At 39.6% G+C, this 22,769-nt stretch overlaps 1 protein-coding gene and 1 long non-coding RNA gene across 10 annotated transcripts; one reads left to right on the plus strand and one right to left on the minus strand.

Annotated features, from left to right (window-relative positions):
• Positions 1–8,085: 8,085 nt before the first annotated feature.
• Positions 8,086–10,079, plus strand: LOC112430859 (nuclear factor 7, brain-like). Its single transcript, XM_024799362.2, has 2 exons — positions 8,086–8,244; positions 8,346–10,079. Exon 2 carries the CDS (start codon positions 8,363–8,365, stop codon positions 9,746–9,748), a length of 1,386 nt encoding a protein of 461 aa, XP_024655130.2. The 5' UTR covers positions 8,086–8,244; positions 8,346–8,362; the 3' UTR covers positions 9,749–10,079.
• A 6,347-nt stretch (positions 10,080–16,426) lies between these two features.
• On the minus strand, positions 16,427–22,726 carry LOC101466885 (uncharacterized). 9 transcript variants are annotated; one of them, XR_013095136.1, is made up of 8 exons: positions 22,670–22,726; positions 22,253–22,551; positions 21,282–21,517; positions 20,996–21,191; positions 18,887–19,780; positions 18,614–18,794; positions 18,193–18,529; positions 16,427–17,969 (listed from the first exon to the last, which is right to left on the minus strand). It is a non-coding gene; the product is annotated as an uncharacterized LOC101466885 (long non-coding RNA). The 9 variants fall into 9 exon arrangements; XR_013095146.1 differs by having other exon boundaries at positions 18,887–19,487; positions 19,602–19,780; positions 21,282–22,551; XR_013095145.1 differs by having other exon boundaries at positions 18,887–19,496; positions 19,602–19,780; positions 21,282–22,551.
• Between the last annotated feature and the right edge of the window lie 43 nt (positions 22,727–22,769).

Genomic DNA, 22,769 nt, shown 5'->3' on the forward strand with positions numbered 1-22,769 from the left:
TGTTTGTTTACAATATGGACACTCTGCAACAATTTAAAAGTTTATTTTATTCTCAAACCTTATTTGTATTTATTTTATTCCAAACATAAGTGTTTATTTATTATTCTGAAAGCTCTAGACAGTGCCAATAGTTCAGTGATATTTTGTAAAATTACAATGTGGAGACTCTGCAATAATTTAACAGAAGTGCTTATTTTTCACTTGAAATTTTTTTGTGGTCATTTTTATTAAGATTTTATTTTTTATCGGCATGGAATATAATAAAACCTCTCTTCCAATTAATTGTATTTGTGTGTGTGTGTGTGTGTGTGTGTGTGTGTGTGTGGTAGAAGTATCGATTTTTGTACTCTGTATCGGCAAGTATTCAGATCCAAGTATCGGTATCGTATTGGTTTGAAACAATTGGTATCGTTGCATCCTTGATAAACATATAATAAACATATAAGAGGAAATTCCTCTAACACTTTACCATTGTAGTCTGTTTTCTCACTCACCCATAACCAATGGTGTGCATTAAAATGCCCACACCATATAATATTTCCTTTCATGTCTATTTCATCCAGCTTATATCTTAAAGTGGATAACTTACTGTAAAGATAAAAGAAAAGCGACTTTTCAAACATAGCGGAGGTGAAAATACATGCGGGCCGGGAGGGCGCAAGATGGCGTGTTGAGCAGTCGTACAAATTAGGAGCTCGTTGAACTTGTCCCAGAATTTACTTTGTGTTCGTTATTGTTTCCACTCGAAAGTAGTAAAATGACTGCCCCAAGTATAGTTAAACCTGCTAAATTCAAACTCGACCTCAAAAAACAAGAAACAACATCGCCATGTGATGGAAAGGAAGACAGCAGAGAAGGAACGGATCATGACTATGTAGCAGTGATGAGCAAAAGGGAACGGGGCAACGATTCGGTTCCATCTACACCTTGTAAGAAGCCTGCAGAAAAGAAAGCTAAGTCAGCAGAGATAAGTGAAAGTGACGAAGTCTCCAATGCTACTATATTGAAAGCGATTCTAAACCTTGAAAAAAGAGTGGACGAGCAGCTAGCTGACCTGAGTGTGCAATGCAAGCAAGCTAGTACGATGCTAGCCAGCCTAGCCAAAGCGGTTCAGTTCAACTCGGAGGAGGTGAAAGAATGTAAACAAAAGGTTAGAGAGTTGGAGAGACGAAACGAGCAGTTGACCAAAGATAACTACGATCTCAAGGAGAGAGTGAGAGAGCAAGAAAGGTACAAAATGAGGTGGTGCCTCCGGATTAAAGGATTAGAAGAGAAAAGAGATGAAGATGTCAGATCGCTGGTTATTGGAATTCTTGGCAAGATCGCACCTGATATGATATCAAAGCTTGAAGAATCTGTGGATGTGGTGCATAGAGTTGGGAAGAAGATTGAGAACAAGGTCCGACATATCATCATTCTGTTTGCTCTGAGACACGTGAAAGAGGAGATTTGGCGTCGCACCAAAGATTCGGCTGTCTGTAAGAACGGGGGTTTCCACTTCGCTGAGGTACTGCCGCGGGAGGACTGGGAAGAGAGGAGGCGGCTGTGGCCGCAAATTGAACAAGCCAGACGGGCTGGGAAACGGGCCTTTTTCCGGGGTCCTCATGGATACATCGAAGGACGGAGGATCATCGACGTTGAATGAAAGACTTGATGTAAGACTGTATACAGTGGAATATTATTAATGGGACAAAAGAGTTCTACTTAAAGTTAAAGGTTATTAGTCACTGAGTTGGTGACAAGTGTTACAATTTAAACTCATATTTATATATTTTTCTTTTCTTTTTTAAAAAAAAGAAGTTATTTTCTTAGCATATTCTTATTATGGTTCACTCAAAAATTTCTTTTGGTTCATTAAACGTTCGGGGTTTGAAGGAAATTGTTAAGAGAAAGGCACTTTTTTTATTTTGCAAGGGGCAAAAATGTCATTGTCTGTTTTTACAAGAAACTCACTCTGTGGATGCCGATGCTACCTTTTGGGCTAATCAGTGGGGAGACAAGATTCTTTTCAGTCGTGGATCTAACAGATCTGGAGGTGTGGCGATTTGTTTTAATAAGTTCCCAGGGGAGATTATAACATATAAAGCTGATAGTGAGGGTCATTGGTTAACTGCAGTCTTGAAGAGCGAAGGTATATTTCTAATTGTTACAAATCTTTATGGACATAATAATGAGGGTCAAAATAAAAGTCTATTGGAAAATCTAACAAATGTTATTTCAGAGTTTAAAGTTATGTACCCCACAGATTACATCCTAGTAGGAGGAGACTGGAACATGACCTCAGATGAATGGATGGACAGATGGCCTCCTCGCTTAGGAAGGAGGCAACAGAATAACATTATTGAGAACTTTTCTAGTGATAATAATTTTACAGACATTTGGAGAAGTTTGAATCCTGGAGTTAAGAATTATTCTTGGTTTAAACCTAATGGAGAAAGCAGGTCAAGACTTGATTATTGGTTAGTGAGCGATGACATTTTGAGGTGTACTTCACAATCTAAAATCTCCAAAGCACCCCTATCTGATCACTGTTTCATTGATCTTGTCTTAGAACCAACAAGGACGAAACGTAGTAGCAGAGGATATTGGAAATTTAATGCCAGCCTTTTAAATAAGGACAAGTTTTGTGATAAAATTAGACATATAATTATAGATATAAAAAATGATGACTCAGTAGTGGGTAATATACAGAAATGGGAATTTGTTAAATTCAAAATCAGAGAATTCACTATAAAATTCTGCAAAGAACTGAACAGGGAAAAACGGGAATATGAAAGTAATTTACTTCGTGAAATAACTCAGTGCTGTAGTAAAGAAAAACTAAACGTGCAAGAGAAGAATAAATTGATGGAGTTACAATCTAAATTGGACGATCTTTACCTAGAGAAAGCCCACGGTGCCTTTATAAGATCGAGAGCCAAGTGGATTGAGGCAGGTGAAAAGAACTCTTCATATTTTAGTAAGCTGGAAAAGTGTAGACAGCAGAGAAATCTAATCTCAAGCTTGTTGATAAATGGGACTGAATGTAAAGATTTCAGAAAGATTGAAAAGGAAGTCTTCACTTTTTATTCCAAATTGTACTCCTCAGAATATTCAGCAGCTGATTCTGATAGTTTCTTTGATAAGATTCATAATCTCATCCCATGTATTGACAAGCCTTTCAAAGATCTGTGTGATTCAGAGTTTAAAATTGAGGAACTGGATTTGGTGGTCATGAAAATGGCATTAAACAAGTCCCCAGGGACAGATGGACTCACTACTAATTTTTATCAATTCTTCTGGAAGGACCTAAGAACTTTATTGTTTGATGCATTAAAGGAATCGATAGAGAAAAGAGAACTGATGCCGAGCATGAAACAAGCGCTGATAACCCTGATTCCCAAATCGGGCAAGGATAAAAGAATTTTAGACAATTTAAGACCCATCACCTTACTAAACACTGACTATAAGATCCTGTCTGGAGCTGTAGCTGAGAGGCTAAAGAAAGGCATCTCAAACATCATCAGTGAAACACAATCAGGTTTTTTGAAAGGAAGACTAATTCATAACAATATTAGGCTGGTTTTGGATCTCCTTGAATACAGTGAATTAATCCAAGAGAGAGGGTACATCCTGTTCTTGGATTTTTACAAAGCTTTTGACTCAGTTGAACATACGTTCATATTAAAAACTCTGCAGTCTTTTGGTTTTGGAGAGGAATTTGTCAATGTTATAGAGATGCTATATAATGACATTAACAGCTCTGTTTTGCTAGAACATGGTACATGTTCAAGGTTTGAGGTTAATAGAGGGATAAGGCAGGGATGTAGCAGCTCACCACTTCTGTTCATCATGGTTGCTGAGCTGTTGTCTATTTTGATTAAAAACAGTCACATTGAGGGGTTAACTGTGATGGGTGAACAGATAATAATCAGTCAGCTCGCAGATGATACCACCCTGTTTCTAAAAAATGAAGACCAGATTCCTTTAGCCTTACAGGCGATCAACCATTTCTCCAAAGCTTCTGGCCTACAGCTGAATATTAATAAATGCGAAATTCTAGCTCTGCATGAGTGTACCCTGCAAGCAATAGATAATATACAGATTAAAAAAGAGGTTAAGTATCTGGGCATTGTAATTTGCAAGGATAAGACATCAACTGAAAATAAGAATATCTGTACCAATATAGAAAAGTGTAAGTCTATTTTAAACAGGTGGCTGCAAAGGGACATAACTCTGTTTGGGAGAATTTTGCTAACCAAAATGGACAGTCTATCCAGACTAATCTATCCAGCCTTTTCTCTGCCCATATCTCCAAAACTAATTAAATCTATAAATAATCTTAATTTTAGGTTCATATGGAGGAACAAATGTCATTATATAAAGAAAAATGATATGATTAAGAATTATGAAGAGGGTGGGGCTAATGCCATTGACTTTGATGTTATGAATGGTGTACTAAAATTGAAATGGTTAAGATCTTTCATTAGGAACAAAAATTCCTTTTGGAATGTGATTTTTGGCAAAATGGGTGGAATAGACTTTTTGTTACGTTGTGACTTTGATTGCAGTTCGTTACCTGTTAAACTCTCAGCTTTCCATCAGCAGGTCCTTCTCTACTGGAAATTAATCTACAAACTAGAGCAGGGCGATATGGCCAAAAATATTTATCACGATATATATTTGAAAATTTGCGATAACGATATAACCGACGATATAATTGATGCGAGACAAAATACAACTCCACAACATTACTAGCGCAAAAAGACAACCTTCCATTTATATTCACTTAAACAAGAAGCTGGTTTTTATGTACATTAAAGCTTTATAAAAATGTAACAGTACAAATGCAAATTCCTTGCTGAAAGTTTAACCAAAAGGCATTTCCACTAGAAATGGGCTGACATATCCTGAGCATAACCATGTATAATATCCACTGAAGTTAAAAAGAGGTGCTTTGCAACATTAAACTGCAGTGTGCAGTACGCATTTTTCGGACCATAAGGTGCACGGGATTATAAGGCACATTAAGCGAAACAAAGCAGTCAGATAAATCAAACTTTATTAAACTCATTCTTCTTGCTTCCTCCACTTCTGTACCATTGATTCATTAATGTTGAATTCTCTGGCAGCTGCTCTATTCCCATGTTGTTGCAGTATATTAATGACTAACCTTTTATTGTGGATGGATTATCTCAGTTGTTCTCCTGACTGAAGTTTGGTCCGTTTACAGCATCCTGCCATGCGATTGCATTTGTCTCTAACCATGAAGAACCTTCACGTTAACTTTTATAAGTGGAAAAGTGTTAGTGTTCGTCCTCCAGCTTCACTGTTTATGTTATGCTAACATAGCTGTGTCGCTAGCGATCACGTAGCACATCATTATATACCAGCTAGCCCAACTTCAGTAACCCTACAAACGTCACTGCTGTTTAGTTTCCTGTCTTCATTTATGTTGCAAGTGATAGCAGAGCTGTACGTTTGATTTTTTTCAGAAATCTCTCAGTCAGAACATGCAATATCATGCTTAGGTAACTAGCGAAACTAGCGAGCTAACTTCCGCTAGCTTCCTGCTAACTTCTAACTCCGTTAAATGTAATAACTTTTGTTTTCATGGATGCCTGGAAGTTAAACTTTATAGTTACACCTGGTAAAGCAGCAATGCTGATCGTTTTATTAAAGATGAAAGAATTTAGACAGTTTTTAACTCTAAGTGATGCTGCAGTGTTGTTTGACCTGAAACATACGGAGTTTAGGACCCAGATTACTCCCAGATTTAAGAGCATCTTAGTCCGACAAATACGACAATAACAACGGCCGCTTGCATGTTCTGCAAAAAAATGTGCTTTGTTGTGTATCTGACAGACAAACACCAAACCAGTTCCACATCACGGAAGTTGCACCATTTTTACAAACCAATTCTGGTTCATCTGTTTCACTCAACAATCGGCCATGTGCGTATGAAAACAAAGGCACTGCGCATGCGCGTTTTACTCCCATTCTATCGCGATATTTCATTTTCCTATCGTTGCCTAACATTATACCGGTATTACCGTGAACGGTATAATATGGCCCAGCCCTACTACAAACATAACTTTACTCCTCACAATACCCCTATATGGAACAACAGGTATATCCGTTTGTGTAGGAAATCTGTGTACGTGGATGAATGGAGATCTAAAGGGATTTGGGCTGTAGCTCATTTTATGGATGATAATGGGGTCTTATTAAAGCATGAGACGTTTTGTGAGAAATTTGATGTAAGATGTACTGTTAAGAGATATAAATCCCTAGTTGTTAGAGGAAAAATGATTCTATGTAACTTTACCTTCTTTTAAATGTACAAGCTGTGTTTAAGATAAGTAGTTTAGAAGTGTCTTTCAGATTTTCCCAGCAAGGACATATTGTTTTAGATTGTTTTATCTCTCACAGCTTTCTCCCAGCTCTCTGCTGACGAGACTAGCGCCACATATGGAGTTGTTTTATTTTATCTGTTTATTATTTTCTTATCCTGTTCTCACTGTCTTTCCTATAAAAAGTGCCAAGCCTCTGTTCACGACGTGAGTTGTTCTCAGCAGCTCACCCGTGTACACGTTTAGCAAAGAAAGTAACTTTGTCTCATTGTGTCTTTATTTCTCCTGGGTTTTTTACAGAGTTTTCCCCCAACACTAGTGAAAGCCATTCCAGTCCCTTTGAGATCAATGATAAAAGAAGATATTGTGCACTCTAAAATTTCTCCTGGACTGAGGCAGCTCTGCATAGCTGGAGTTGAATTTGGTGACAGCAGGTTTACAAACAAAGTGATCAGGAATATTTTGATCAACGACATTTGCCCTAATCCGGTTAAAAGAAATTATATCCTTAAAGAATTTGAGACCATGGAGGTTAAGGCGATAAGAAAAAAGTATATTTCACTTCCTCTTTCCCCTAAAGCAAAAGAGGTTCACTTTAAAATCATTAATGAGGTTTATCCAACCAATGAATTCTTAAGATGGGAAATTTAACTTAGATGTGAACGCCTGCACATTTTGTGAAAATGATATTGAAAGTCTGGATCACTTGTTTTTCAACTGTGAATCAGTGCACTCCTTCTGGACTGACATGTGGAGCTGGCTACAGTCCAGGAGAATTCAGTTACCACATTTGACGGTGACAGTAATAAAATTTGGAATACTTGCTGAGAATGCAGATTTTGACCTGTTGATTAGGACGATTTTGTTAATGGGAAAATTTTTTATTCACAAATGCAGATACTTTAAAGCTAAACCATGTATAAACAGATGGCTGAATGACTTTAGACTCTGGGCTAAATCGCTGAAACTTGTGAATAACAAGAAAGCCCATAAACTTGTTGTTTTATTTAAAGAGTTTAACCTATGTTAAAAAAAACAAAAAACTCCCTATTTTATAATCACGACTGCCCTTTTTTTGCACGTTAGTTTTTGCCTTTGGTTCGAATCCTTCAATGACTGTTCTTTATTTTTGTGCTAACTCTTTTAACTTTGTGCTTATTGTTGTTGTTTTTGGGTTTTTTTTTTTTTGTTCATATTGTTTGTTTGTTTGTTTTGCTATAATGCTCAACCGAGGATGTAACATAATCGGATTAATGATGGTGCCTTGTATGTTAAACTGTTGTTTGTAAATAAAGTTTAATTTAAAAAAAACCATAGCGGAGGTGCCATTGTTGTTTTCTGGTGACGCAACTTCCGTCGACAGACGATTGGTAGTCTACAGTGGGCCAGCTCTCCTATTGGTCCACAGTCTGCGGGCGGGGCGAGCCCTTCTAATAATCAGAAGAAAGTTTGAAAGAAAAACTGCCAAACAGCTGCAACACTGAGTCATGCTTTATTTTCTGAACTTCACAAAATGTTTACTTTTTGACCTGCGGTGACCGTCTGCGCTCTGCTGTCACACTCACACATTTATAAGAGGAAGTTAAATGAAGCTCCGCCCCCGCCCCCACGTGTTTAACACGCAACAAACCAGGAAACTGGCTTTTTTTTTCGAGCGTCGTTCCAGACCATACTCCATACCACTTGGTGGCGGTAATGCACCTTTCAATTGTTTGCCAACCGCTAGTACAACTGTAAGAAAGAAGAAGAAGAAACTGGCTGTTCTTCGTCCTCAGTGCAGAGAGACGCACAGACGATCAGACTGAGCTCAGACCAAACTAGCAGCTTCCTCTGAGTGAGTCCAGCTACAGGAGAGAAAAGTGGAAAACTCCAACACTGCTGCTTCAAGCTGCTGACGCTCCACACACTGAATGTGAGTTTGAGCAAAAACACGACTCAAAGCAAGTTTCAGTGAAGGTGGTAGAGGAGGGAGGGGAGCCAGGACTGACTGTACTTCCTGTCTGCTGTTTTCAGCTTCACTCACAGACTCAATGGCTTCCAGCTCAGAGGAGGCTCTCTGCTGTCCGGTCTGTCAGGAGGTCTTCAGAGATCCTGTTCTTCTGTCATGTAGCCACAGCTTCTGTAAAGACTGTCTGAAGAGATGGTGGAGAGAGAAAGGGGAACGTGAGTGTCCAGTTTGTAAGGAAATATCTTCAAAGAAGCATCCACCTTTAAACCGAGCTTTAAAGAACCTGTGTGAGTCGTTCTTACAGGAGAGAGCTTCAGAGGATCTCTGCAGTCTGCACTCTGAGAAACTCAAACTCTTCTGTCTGGACCATCAGCAGCCAGTGTGTGTCGTCTGCAGAGACTCAGAAAAACACACCAATCACAGATTCAGACCCATCGATGAAGCTGCACAACAACACAAGAAGGAACTTCAGGAAACTCTGGAGCCCTTAAAGAAGAAGTTAAAGGTTTGTGAAGAAGTTCAAGTGAAGTTTGATCAAACAGCAGAACACATTAAGGTCCAGGCCCGACACACAGAGAGGCAGATTAAGGAGCAGTTTAAGAAGCTTCACCAGTTTCTAGCAGAGGAAGAGGAGGCCAGGCTGGCTGCACTGAGGGAGGAAGAGGAGCAGAAGAGTGGGATGATGAAGGAGAAGATGGAGGCTCTGAGCAGAGAGATAGCAGCTCTTTCAGACACAGTCAGAGCCACAGAGGAGGAGCTGAGAGCTGAAGACATCTCATTCCTGCACAACTACAAGGCTGCAGTGGAAAGAGTCCAGCGCTGCCCCCTGCTGGATGATCCACAGCTGCCCTCAGGAGCTCTGATAGACCAGGCCAAACACCTGGGCAACCTGACCTTCAACATCTGGAACAAGATGAAGGACATGGTCTCCTACACTCCTCTCATTCTGGACCCAAACACTGCTCATCCAAAACTCATCCTGTCTGAAGATCTGACCAGTGTGAGACGAGGAGGAGAGAAGCAGCAGCTTCCTGATAATCCAGAGAGGTTTGATTATTACATCTCTGTCCTGGGCTCTGAGGGCTTTAACTCAGGGAGTCACAGCTGGGATGTTGATGTTGGAGACAGTATACGGTGGGCACTGGGTGTATTTGCAGAGTCTATGCAGAGGAAGGGAAGCATACTGTCTGGATTTTGGGGAATAGTGTTCAATACAAGTAAATATTTTGCATTCTCACCATCCGCTAAAACTGTTCTCTCAGTCCAGAAGAAGCTCCAGAGGATCAGAGTGAATCTGGACTGGAACAGAGGAAAGCTGTCGTTCTCTGATCCTGATACTAACACACACATACACACCTTCACACACACTTTCACTCACAGGATGTTTCCATACATTCGCACTGTTGATGATGGTAAAGTGAAGGTGTGTCCGTTGAAGGTGTCAGTGTCAGTGCAGCAGATGAGTTGAGGATGATGATGTTTCTAATGTTGTTTCCTGTCAGTGAGTTGAAGCTGTTAAACTGCAGCTGTCCTCCTGCTGCCTCGTTGTTCCAAAGCTCTTTGTTTCTCTTTTAGTTTCACTGTTTCTTTCTGTTTCTGCTGTCCACCTTTTCACATGGAAAATCATTTCACTGTTTCTCACTGAATGACTCCCCAAACTAGATTTGAAATTCTATCAAGTTTCTAATCATTACAAGTGATTCATGTTTTTTATCTGTCTGTCTATTGAGATATATGGAGCTTAATTAAAACATATGAGCTCCAAGCTTGTGTGTTAATAAATGTTTTATATACTCTTCTTTATATATTCTTTATACTAATTTTATATCTTTTTTTAATTCATTGTTTTCGACAGTTAGAAGTTATTAAGTACATAAACTGTTTTTATATTAATTAAAATAAAAGTAGCTCATGACTCAAAAAAGTCTCACATATCTTCACTAAATGTCACAAAGCACAAAGAGATGCAAAACATTCAAATATTCTTTTGCCAGATTGAAACAAAGCCCACCTGAGGTTTGCAGGAGCAGAGTCTGAGTTTGTAGGAGGAGTTTAAGAGCGAAAGATGCACTGAGCCTCAGGATAGCCCAGCTTAAAGATAAAATATGAATAATGTTATAACGAAACAATATTTCACAAATAAGTGTAAACACCATGAACAAATGATCCATCGTGGCATTTGATTGACTTTGTCTGATTATAATGAATTTGAGATCCTCCTACTGTGGAAGTAATGAGTCAGCAAAATGAAAATGAAATCATGTTTAGGCAAAACCTGTTTAAAAAACAAAAAGATCATGGTCTCAAAAGTTGAAGGAAAAACAAATGAAAAAACATTTTGTAAATTATCATGGATTTGAGACCAATACTGGCGAATATCTTTACAGTCCCAAAAGATGTGGAAATGGTTAGCTCCATCTCCCCCACATCTCCAACATTTATCACCTATTCCTCGATATCTTTGTTGAGCAGGGGTAATGAAAAATCTCATAATGCTTTTCCAGCAAAATTCACGTCAAACGTTAGACCCAGTGGTAGCCCACTGTATCTTGCATGCGTGAGCCCAACACTTCTCTGTAATTGTCAAATTACCCTCCTTTTCCCACTTCGCTTTAATATACAGAGTGCTGTCGTTTTTACACCGCCGGATGCTGTTATATAATTTAGAAATAATTTTGCTTTGCACTTCAGATTTGGTTAGTAATAAGAATGTTTCTACAAATTGTAATTCGTTTAGGTTCACTTTTAAGTTTTGATTAAAATAATTTCTGATCTGTAGATATCTAAAAAAATCATCAGATCCCAAGTCATGTTTACTCCTTAAAGATTCAAAGCTTTGAAATGCACCCTTATGGACAAATGAATAATAATTGGTTATACCTTTTGAAATCCAGTTTTTGAATCTATTATCATATTGATTTGGAGTAAAATCTGAATAATATGCACACCATCTTAAAACCTTAGAGGCATTTTCCAAACCACCAATTTTTATTACTTCTTTCCAAGCTGATATCATTATTTGTAGTATAGGTTTATCTGCCATATGTATTTTATTCTGCAATTTTATGTCCGATATTAAAGCTGAAACTGGTATTTCTTTTACTATTGTTCCTTCAACATCTTTCCATCCGGCGGTGTAGTTTGGACAACAGAGACAAATCAGCGGTCTTAACTGAGCTGCACAATAATATTCTCGTAGACAGGGAAGCCCACGACCTCCCTTTTCTTTCTTTAATTGAAGCATTTTATATTTAACTCTAGCTTTTTTCCCATTCCAGATATATTTTGACAATGTTCTATCCCATACCACAAACTGTTTTTGTGGTATGGTAATCTGTAGAGACTGAAACAAATACAGCAGTCGGGGAAGAATATTTAATCTGATTGATTCAATCCTGGAGTGTAGGTCCAGAAATGGAATAGTGTTCCATCTTTGTATATCTGATTTTATGGATTCATTTTGAGGGGCATAGTTGGCATTGAACATTTTGGTGAAGTCACGATGTATTACCACCCCTAAATACCTAATGCTATCTGCATCCCATTTCCATTTATAACGATTCTTAATTTCGACTGGTGGTTCATAATTTAAAGTTAATACCTGCGTTTTATTTATATTGACCTTATATCCCGATAAAGAACCATACTTTGATAGTGCTTCCATGAGATGGGGGAGTGCCTGTGAGGGACAGGTTAATGTTAAAAGTAAGTCGTCAGCAAATAATGCTAATTTCTGTTCCCCTCCTGGCGTTTGTACTCCTGTTATATGCTGACTCTGCCTGATCCACTGACTAAGTGGTTCTATAAACAAAGCAAAAAGCAGCGGTGAAATGCAGCAACCCTGTCGTGTCCCTCGTTCCAGTATAAATGATTCGGTGAGGTCCCCATTGATTTTGATTTTAGCTGTTGGTTTGTTGTATAGCTCTGAGATAATATCAATTATAGATTTATCAAAATTAAACTTCTCAAGCACTTTGTATAAAAAGGACCATCTCACTGAGTCAAACGCCTTCTCGGCATCTAAGCTTAACACTAAGGTCTCTAATTTTTGTTTGTCAACTTGCCGCAATATGTGCAAAACCTTTCTGATGTTGTCCTGGGCCTGTCTATGTTTAATAAAACCCGTTTGGTCATTATGTATTAACCTAGGTAATATCATTTCTAGTCTCTTACAGATAATAGATGTGAACAACTTGTAGTCAATATTCAATACACTGATTGGGCGATAGTTGCTACATTCTAATTTATCTTTTCCTTCTTTTGGTATAATGGAAATTATTGCTTCCCTCCATGAAGGAGGGATAATTTTCTTTTCCATTACCCAATTAAATGTCTTTATCATGGTGGGGATCAAATGATCCTGCATTATTTTATACCATTCAGGGCCGAACCCATCTGGCCCCGCCATTTTCCCTCCCTTTAATCTTTTAATTGCCAAGTAAATTTCTTCTTTAGTTATTGTGGACAACAGCATTTTATTTTGTTCCTCTGTCACACCTTGCAACTTTAGACCTGACAAGAAAATATTGACACTAGAGTTGTTATCTACAGGAGATTGGGAGTAAAGTTTTCTGTAGTAATTCTGGAAGCATAGTTTAATTTTCCCCAGTTCAGTTTCTATTTGTCCATTAAAAGGATTCTTTATTCTATGTATAGTCCTCTCTGCTTGTTGCTTCCTAAGTTTAAGAGACAGAAGTCTTAGTGATTTCCTCCCTACGTCGCATTGCTGTTGTTTAATAAAAACGATTTTCTTTTGTATATCCATCATATTTAAATCATCTATTTTTTTCTTAAGTTTTATTATGTCAGATTTGATATCATCATCCAGCGTCACAGAATGTAGATGTTGTAGCTCTAACAATTTGTCTTCTAATTGACAACGGTTTTCCCACCTAGATTTTTTCAGGTAAGAGGATATACTAATTATTTTTCCTCTAATTACTGCCTTCAATGCATCCCATAATATTCCTGGAGATACCTCCTCATTTTCATTATACTCTAAATAAGTTTCTATTTCCTCTTTCAAACTCTCTTTAATATTTGGATAATTTAAAATGTTTGTATTCAGCCTCCATAAGGTTGATCTATTTTTGCTATTCGGGCAGATCTCAAGATAAACCGGGTTATGATCTGAGATGGTACAAGCGCCTATTTCACAGCTTTTAATTCTAAATAGGTCATTCTTAAACATGACAATATAATCTAGCCTAGAATATGCATTGTGTGGAATTGAGAAGTGGGTATACTTTCTGTCATTTGGGTGTAAATCTCTCCACACATCTAGTAGTCCAAAATCGTCCATAAAATGCACCATTCTTCTTCCAATACTCCTCTGATCGTTTTTTGTGCAATGCACCAGTGGATAAACTGAATTCCAACGACAGAAGACTCCTGTATATCCTTCTGGTCGCAAGTAAAAAGCCTCTTACGAGAAGATGGCTTAAGCCTGAACCACCAACGATAGAAGACTGGATACATTCTGTACAAGGGATCTATACAATGGAAAAAGTGTCATTTTCTCTTAAACTTCAGAGGGATACCTTCTACGGAATATGGTCTAAATGGACAGACTATGTTAAGCATATGAGGTGTGATTTTGTGTATGATGTTACAACCCTGAGTACTACGTAAACCTACCTGCCCTGCTGCCTCCTAACCCTAGTTTTTTTTGTTTGTTTGTTTGTTTGTTGTTGTTTTTTGGGGGGGGGGGATTGTTTTTGTTCTTTTCTTCTTTTCTTTTCTCTTCTTTTTCTGTCTTCTTTATTTTTCAATTATAAGTTAAAATCTGACAGCAAAGAAAATGTAAAAAGGCAAACTACTGTTATGTTCAACAGCTGTCCCAATAAAAGAGATAATAATAAAAAATTTAAAAAAATCAAGTGCTTTTTTTGAACCTTCAGGCGTTTTCTTTTTTGTCCTCTATATTAGAAGTGTTAACATTACAACAATATGAATTGGGACCAATTTAAGAACGCATACATACAGAAACCCATGAAAGTTTAACAGTGTTTAAGAGAGCTCACGAACACTTGATGGACTGACAGTACAAGCTCTTATGAACTTAATAGGAAGACTTCAAAGTGTAAGAAGCAGTGTGTAGATCACTGGTGCTTACACACTTATCTGTAGTTTGTCACTCATCAAGGATTACGAGAGTTACCAATTCTGAGAGAACTGGGTGAGGCAAGGAGAGGGAAGTGACGGGAAATGCCGTAGGTCACATTAGATGCTGGAGAGTTGACAAGAAAAAAAACTCTAAATGTTAGCTCACAAAGCTTCAGTTATAGTATACAATCAATTGACAAATAATAAACCAAATTTGTATAATCATCTCCATCAGCCTGGAGCACAGGGAGGAGAAATTAGACGCTCTCCAAGAATACAACGACTTTACTGACATCCTGGAGTCAGTTGATAGGCGATGGTCCAGCTTGGATGCGATGTTGTCCCTGCTGAAGATTTTAGACCAGGAATTTAAATCCCCGCGGGAATCTCTGGATTTCAGCCAGAATAAGGTGGAAATGGTCACTGCTAAAAAGTCCTCGCTACGAGACTGAGTTAAGTCTGTAAATGAGAATGTGACCCATCATAATACAGAAAATAAATGCAGGCCTGTAGTATGAGAGAAAACTATGTGTTTTCTGGTATCTCGAGGTCTACTGAAGAGGATGCAGAAGCAACTAATTAAAAGCTGCGCTCGAGTCCATCGTCTCAGACCTAAGAGGGTGCCGGGAGACAGCATCCTGTTGTGGAAAGACCAGCGAAAAGTTGCATCAAGGAGGTGAAAGGATTGGACTTCAGCATAAACCACCATTTCCCTAAAGAGATCCTGGAGCAACGCAATGTCCTGTTCCTAAGTCTTCATTAATAAGGGCTCTACGTGGACGGACAGCTCTATCGTGACCCTGCATCACTCCCTGGTTATATTAACATCACTCCAGATAAGAATCTGAGATGTTGCTTCAGACACCAACTACACTTAAAGAAAATAGTTCTGTAAAAATGAATTCTTGCTGTAGAAAAAGTTGAAAAATATTCAATATTGAAAGCTTCACTAAAAGGATATTTGATTAAATATGAAGATTTTGTAACGCTGTTGTACTTTGTATAAAATCAAAGTGAAAAACATGGACGTATTATTATTATTTATAGGTAATTATTAGAGGTGGGAATCACCATACGTCCCACGATACGATATTATCACGATACTTACGCACGTTACGATATTATTGCAATTTTTAAAAATATTTAGCGATATTCAGATTCTGTACATAAAGGTAAACTTTATCAAAATTCATTTATCTAATATCAAAGTCTCACACTCAGTCTTTCTCTCATTTCAGTCAGTTTTATTGTTGACAAACTGAACGGTTTGTATTACAGTCTAGTCCAACTTAACTGAATGCAACCATCTGGTACAATTATAGCTATTCTGAACTATGCAATTTATGAAAACTATGCAGCCCATTCAGCAACTGAAGAATTTGAAAGTAAATTAAAACAAAATATAATTTTACATTAAATAAAAAATTTTTAAACGTAATTAAAATAAAACGTGTCTTAAATTAAAATAAGTAAACTGACATTTGGACAGTGAAGGAATGTCAGGATCCTTGCTCAGAAAAAGGATCAACATGCTCTGAAGTCAGAGCACAAAAACCTTTTTTGTAACAAAATATCGATTTCTGCTGTCCCTGTATCGATACATTATTAGCAAACAAAATATCACGATACTACACAGTATCGATTTTTTCCCCCACATAGCATAACATAGTAATTATGTTATGATTGTACTGCTTTGGCCCACTTTACATCTAATTAGGCTGCATGTTGCCCCGTAAACTAAAACGACTTTGACACCCCTGATATACACTATAATAACCTGACTGGAACATCAGCATCTGTCCTCTGGGAAGCAGGGAAAGCTGCGATGAGGTAAAATTATTTCTTTCTTCTTTTTTTAAATGAAAAAAAGAACAAAAACATTCCTGAATAGGGAAAAAAAAAAACATCACCAGTGGTGTTAGTTACGTTCATAGGAGGAGATTGAGATAGAGAGGGATCCAGGGGCAACAACAAGAGACAACATCGACACATTAGAAAGGTATAATAAAGAAAATAAGTGACACTAAGAAAAGAAGCAAAATCTGAAACCACTTCAATTTTATTGACAATACAAAGGCAGAGTGTAGAGTGTGCCAGAAAAGGATATCACATAGAGTCAAAGGAGCTTGCAAAGAAAAGCGTCTGGACTTCTTTAAGTTACTTGAAGACGTTTCATCCGAGAAGCTTCTTCAGTTCTAAGGTCAAATGGTGGAGAGTCCCAGATATAAACCTAGTGGGAGTATCCCCCCACAGAGGGACAAAAGGACCCCCTGATGATCCTCTAATCGCCTGAGCCAAGGTGTGAAACTGGGTGTGGGTCCCAATCAGAGTTTCGGGTGAGTTCATTGTGAAACCTGGCCCCACCTTATCATGCGAATTCCTGAGATCAGATGGCCCAGGATGTGAGTGGGTGTTAAGGCGTCTGGGAAGGGATCTCAAAACTGGATTATAGATGGCAGACAGTTGGTGTCGTAAACCCCCGCCTCTGTTCAAAGATGGTCGCTCACAGTGGACATAGATGGCTTCTTTCACTCCTCTTTCAAACCATCTGTCCTCTCTGTCCAAAATGTGAACATTGGCATCCTCGAAAGAGTGTCCTTTATCCTTCTGACCTTAGAACTGAAGAAGCTTCTCGGATGAGAGGTGAAACGTCTTCAAGTAACTTAAAGAAGTCCAGATGCTTTTCTTTGAAAGCTCCTTTGACTACGATGACTGAGAACCTTCACAGAGATATCACAGAACTCAAACAACCTGCACAGAGACCTGAGAACAGTCCACCCATCAGTGCACTGGGAAGATAAAACACAGTCAAATGAGAGTGATATTAATGAAGGTGCCAGTGTGTCTACTGCAACTGTAGCTGCTGCAGTATCTACAGCATCATGCAGTATACCACCACAACCACCTAAACCAACCCAGAGCTCTATAAGAAAGTTTTTGCAGAGGTCTGTGACCCCAGCAAGACAGAACTTAATTGATAAAGACCTGTCCAAAATGATTGCACTTGATTTCCAACCATTTTAGCTGTGGATGATAAAGGATTCAGGAACTTATTCATGCACTGAATCCTATGTATGTTTTCTTGCATGCAGATTGAGGATAGTTTCTTGCTGATGGTTGAAGTCCCGCATAGTCTTGATGTTTATTTTAGAAAGAACCGCATCTTCCACCAGAACACGATGCTGGATTCGCTCACAGGCCTTTAAAATAGAGACTTTCTCTGGACTGTTGTGAGTACCCTGAGGTGAGCATAACCACAAGTGTTTAGTTTAACTGTTGCTCCGAGTGCTGATGTCACGTTGTGCGGGTCCCTAGCACTTGGTCATCTTTACTCTCTGTATAAGAGCAGCATCAACGAGGTCATCCCTGTCAGTGTGGCAGTAGAGGGTGTTGTCCCAGTGGGTCTTGTACAGCTGGTTAAACTATTGTGGCTGCTTGTCATGCCCCTCCACACTGAAGGACCTTGTTCCTCTGCTCAGCGGTAAGTGATAATTTGTCCTCTATCAGGCTAATCTCCACAAACACAGAGCAGAACATTTCCAGCTTTTCAAATCCAGGATGGCTTTTGTACTGCAGGCATCTTCCTGTAAAATGAATCCCATACAAACTTGGTCGGTAAATATATAAACAATTGTCTTTGTTTTCAGACAAGCAGTGTGTGTTTTAATCCTTGCTTTAATGTAAAAATGTTGTCCCTCATATAAAAAGTAAACCTAGCTACTCACACAGACTGGAGGGTGAACAGTGGAGGTTATAATTGGTGAGTGTAATGTGGGGAAGGACAGCATGCAGCACAGTGTCACATACCTCCTCGTCACTCTGCAATGTTTCACCGGGATCATCTGGCTCGGGTTGCTCAGGCTGAACCACCTCCTCCTCAGAACCAGGTCCATCACTGACGATGTCCTACAGAGAGAAAATTACAGAGTCTCCTCTGCTCTGGCTGAACAAGTACTCCAGTCTGAGTAATTCAGTGGATGTGAGATCAGCTGGGCCACAGATGTTTACTTCTACAGGTTCTCCAAACAGCTGCTGACAGCAAGTGTTGAGGCAATTGATCAGTGCTGCAGAGTAAATCCTTTACCACCAAATACAGCATCTGAGCTCCTCCTTCCACCTTGCAAAGCCACTTATCAGTGAGGACCTGAAAACAACAATAATAATAGAAATGTCAATGACATGACTACAAGTGTAATTTGTCACAAGTATACAGATTACAGCCGTGTACCTGAAATCATGTTAGGAAGTTATTCGTGAAAACCTTCCAGGCTGTTGCTTCCACGCAGACATTTTTAATCGGGAACATCCACGTTGTTTTTTCTTGTGGTACCCACCCTGTACATGTTTGTGTCTGCTGGGTCCTGAATGCACTCCAGGTGTCACTGCTGTGCTGCCCTCAACAATGACACCTGGAAATAAACAGACAAACTTTATGTGATCTTCAGTTTGTCACAATTTAAATTCTTGTTTTAATAACCTTCTGGAATGAGGACTTTCCTACCAGGTGTTTTGAACAGACTCACTCCACCCTCATCCAGCCCAGCTGGAACTTTCAGCTCCTCAATAACCAAATGGATGATCCGAAATGTTTCCTCGGGCGTCAGTGTGACCCTCCGCACATGCTGTTTTACCTGTCCCTGGAAATGTACAGGCAGACAACTGCAGACACAGACTGCATTGTTACTGGGTCCTTTGCTCTGGCGACCCTTATAAGCAGCTCGAGGTCTTCGCGGTTTTAAGGCAGCAGCGCCCCAGCTAGTGCAGACTTAAATGCTGAGTACTTTGCATGAGACTCTGTACGGATGGCTGCGTCAAACCAGGGGATCCAGTGAAAGATGTCCAGACACACAACCATCCCACAGTCCACCCGAGGCTGAAACAAGGCCTCTACTACTGATGGTCCCTTTGCACGACAACAAGCATCCAAAATGTTGGGAACAGGCTGATTGGCCAAGTGAAACCTCTCAATGACTCCACATCACATTGGTTCCAGCTTGTCAAAGGACTCCTCACAGGTTAGCACAAAGTGCGATTCATGTGATTCTCTTTATCTGCCGGTTCTGTCTCTCAGAAGGCGTGCAACATTCTTATCCACACCACGCCTGCAAGGACTCTCACAATTAAGATCTTGATGTTAAATTGAGTGAGCGATTGAAAAATTAAAAAAAACTTAAAGCTTTTAAAATACACATGAACATGATGGTCATTTTACTCACTTGCTAGTCAAGATGGCAGGGAACATGGCTTGATGTCCCTCACTGAGCTGTGATTAAATTCCTGAACTCCAGGCGAGCCACCAACCCTCCTCTGCCACTTCTGCCTTTGTCCATGGCCCGCAGCACAGGACCTCAGTAAGCATCATGCACCAGTTGGACACATCACAGGTGTGACGTACCTTAAGTATATAAGGAAGAAGAGGGAAAATGTAAATATGAATCCAGGATAGGGGTTTTACTGTTTACATTGGAGTAAAATATTAATGTGAAATTACACGGTGGTGATAGCCAGACTTATATAGGTGAACCTCCTCACACTCATCAGCTTGAGGATACTTCTAGGAGCACGTTCACACTCCAACAGAGTGCCACAAAAAATATGCGACTGTGAAAAAAAGAGCTGTACACTGATCACAGCACCTCAGGATAGGGATGCAACGATACCAATTTTTTCAAACCGATACGATACTTGGATCTGAGTACTTGCCGATACAGAGTACAAAAATCGATACTTCTACCACACACACACACACACACACACACACACACACACACACACACACACACACACACACACACACACACACACACACAATTAATTGGAAGACAGGTTTTATTATATTCCCTGCCGATAAAAAATAAAATCTTAATAAAAATGACCACAAAAAATTTTCAAGTGGAAAATAAGCACTTCTGTTAAATTATTGCAGAGTCTCCACATTGTAATTTTACAAAATATCACTGAACTATTGGCACTGTCTCGAGCTTTCAGAATAATAAATAAACACTTCTGTTTGGAATAAAATAAATACAAATAAGGTTTGAGAGTAAAATAAACTTTTAAATTGTTGCAGAGTGTTCATATTGTAAACAAACAAACAAAATAACGAAAGTATTTGGCGTCCGTTGTGCCGTCGCGCACACATTGCTTGTCTTTACCTCTTCAGAAAGTTTTGGCACCACTATCTCCCTGATGTATGGGCGGTTGGGAATTTCATATCGCAGCTCGAGTATGCTGAGAAGATGGTGCAATCCTATGTTTTCAGCGATAAAATGAGTCAGAGCCTCTGTTATTTTAACTGCCCGTGGATTCTCTCTTGACATTTTTCATCGCTTTTCCAAAACCTGAGTTAAAGTTGGCTGTTTCGGTCCACACTGCTGACATTTTGTTTAGCCTAGCTACAGCAGCCTCCAGTTTCTCTTTTTTATCTGGAGTCGCCAGTCTCACTCCCCTAACCCTGTGCCTGTTTAGCGCGGGATGTCCCCCTAGTGGCCAATCTAAAAAACGACAACAAAAATGACAAGCCACCCTCTGATTAATGAAATAAGTTGGTATCGGTTAACTTTTACGAGTATGAGTACACACACATTTTACAGTATCGGTGCATCCCTACCTCAGGAGGTTCTGGTGGGTAAAAACAAATGTGATGTGATTTCATCACCCGTCGCCTCTTTAACACAACAGTAGTGTCCTTGTATGTCTGAACAGGGGTGAACAGCCCTCTGTCAGTGTCCTTTTTAAGCCAGGAAAAGTCACCAGATGGGATATATCAGGATTTTCCCAGAGACATGCCCATCCCTCTGTCTCCACTTGAAACACACACAGAAAACATAGAATACAACACACACATACAAATGCTCTAACTGAAATTGTTTGGATTTCAAATAAACAGCACTTACAGGTGAGTGACTCAAAGGTAATTGTATGGCATGATCATGACCCTGGGATGCAGGTGACTCACTCAGTCAAACTGTGTCATGTTTTTGGACCGTACAGCAGCCTCTGTGGACTCAAAATTATTTTGATGTGACTGTACAGTGGTCTCAAACTCCTTGGACAGGAAAGCTGAGGTCTGCCCAGTTCCCCGCTTGTCAGACTTCACTCCAGGACGAGGAGTGTTGGGACTTTAGTACATCTATAAATGGGATGAACAAGCAGTTTTGTAATTACGATTACTTTGTAGAAAAAGGTGGTTCCCCATCTCTCCGTTTCTTTGTGGGTTTGTCAGTAGTGATGTGACGTTCTGTATCGAGGCTTCGAAGCGTGTGTCGAGTAATGGAGGGGGCGTTTCCGCGATGCGCGTATCGAGGCTTGCTTCATTTATGGGAGGAGCTGAAAATGATGACGTCCGAAGCCTCGCTGCCCGGCTGTACCACGTGACTGGTTCAGGAAGCAGTTCGAACTTTGCCGCAAATGATCATTTTCCATACTGCCAGCATAAATATACACAGTATACTGCCATCACTACAATATAGGTGTTTTACACACTCCTTTTGTTGTTGACATTTACAGGCTGTGTGCAAAATGCCACACTCTTCAAATTCATGCCAACTAATATTTTTACGTCCAGTAGGTGTCCTGCTAGAGCAAATGAAGCTTCAAGAAGCTTCGCGTTGGGGTGAACCAATTGGATGAAAAGCTTCAGTGCTTCATGAGGCTTCATCTGCCCATCACTATTTGTCAGCTCCGTTCTGCGCCTGTCAAGTATGCTGGAATCATGCATGCCGTCAGCAATATCATCGTGAATGTTACACACTTAAAGAAAGTTTACAACGAGCAACATATGCTGACAATAGCCATTCTCAGGTAAATGAGTATTAATGGTTTAGTAATCCTGCCTAGTATGATATTAAATATATGATACACTTACTACTTCATATATCCGACATCGTTTGTAACGAGCCACCGAAGCGGTGCCTTTTCATATTGTCCTAATGGCACCACCAGCTCTCCCAGACACTGCTGACGTGAAGGCGCGTGGATACAATCTGCTCGGAGAAGCTTCTCTGCGTGAGTCAACGCAGTGATTTGGCTGAGCAGCTCCAGTGGAGGTTTGGAGAAGACCATACTTCCCACAGTAACGTGCCTCTTTGGTTGTCTTAAGTAGGGCCGAGTGACGACGTGCATCGGGATTAACAACGCGAATTGCTGGTGTCGCCACTGAAAAGACTAGAAATGGCAGTAATAGGTTAGATATTGGCCATGACGTAAAGGGTTGAATGAGCTTTTCATCCTGGTGTCATTTCAGCTAAATCCAGATCCAAATATCTTAAAGTGGATAACTTACTGTAAAGATAAACGAAAAGCGACTTTCCAAACATAGCGGAGGTGCCGTTGTTGTTTTCTGGTGACGCAACTTCCGTCGACAGACGATTGGTAGTCTACAG

The sequence above is a fragment of the Maylandia zebra genome, linkage group LG3, assembly GCF_041146795.1.
Source record: "Maylandia zebra isolate NMK-2024a linkage group LG3, Mzebra_GT3a, whole genome shotgun sequence".
Classification (NCBI taxonomy): domain Eukaryota; kingdom Metazoa; phylum Chordata; class Actinopteri; order Cichliformes; family Cichlidae; genus Maylandia; species Maylandia zebra.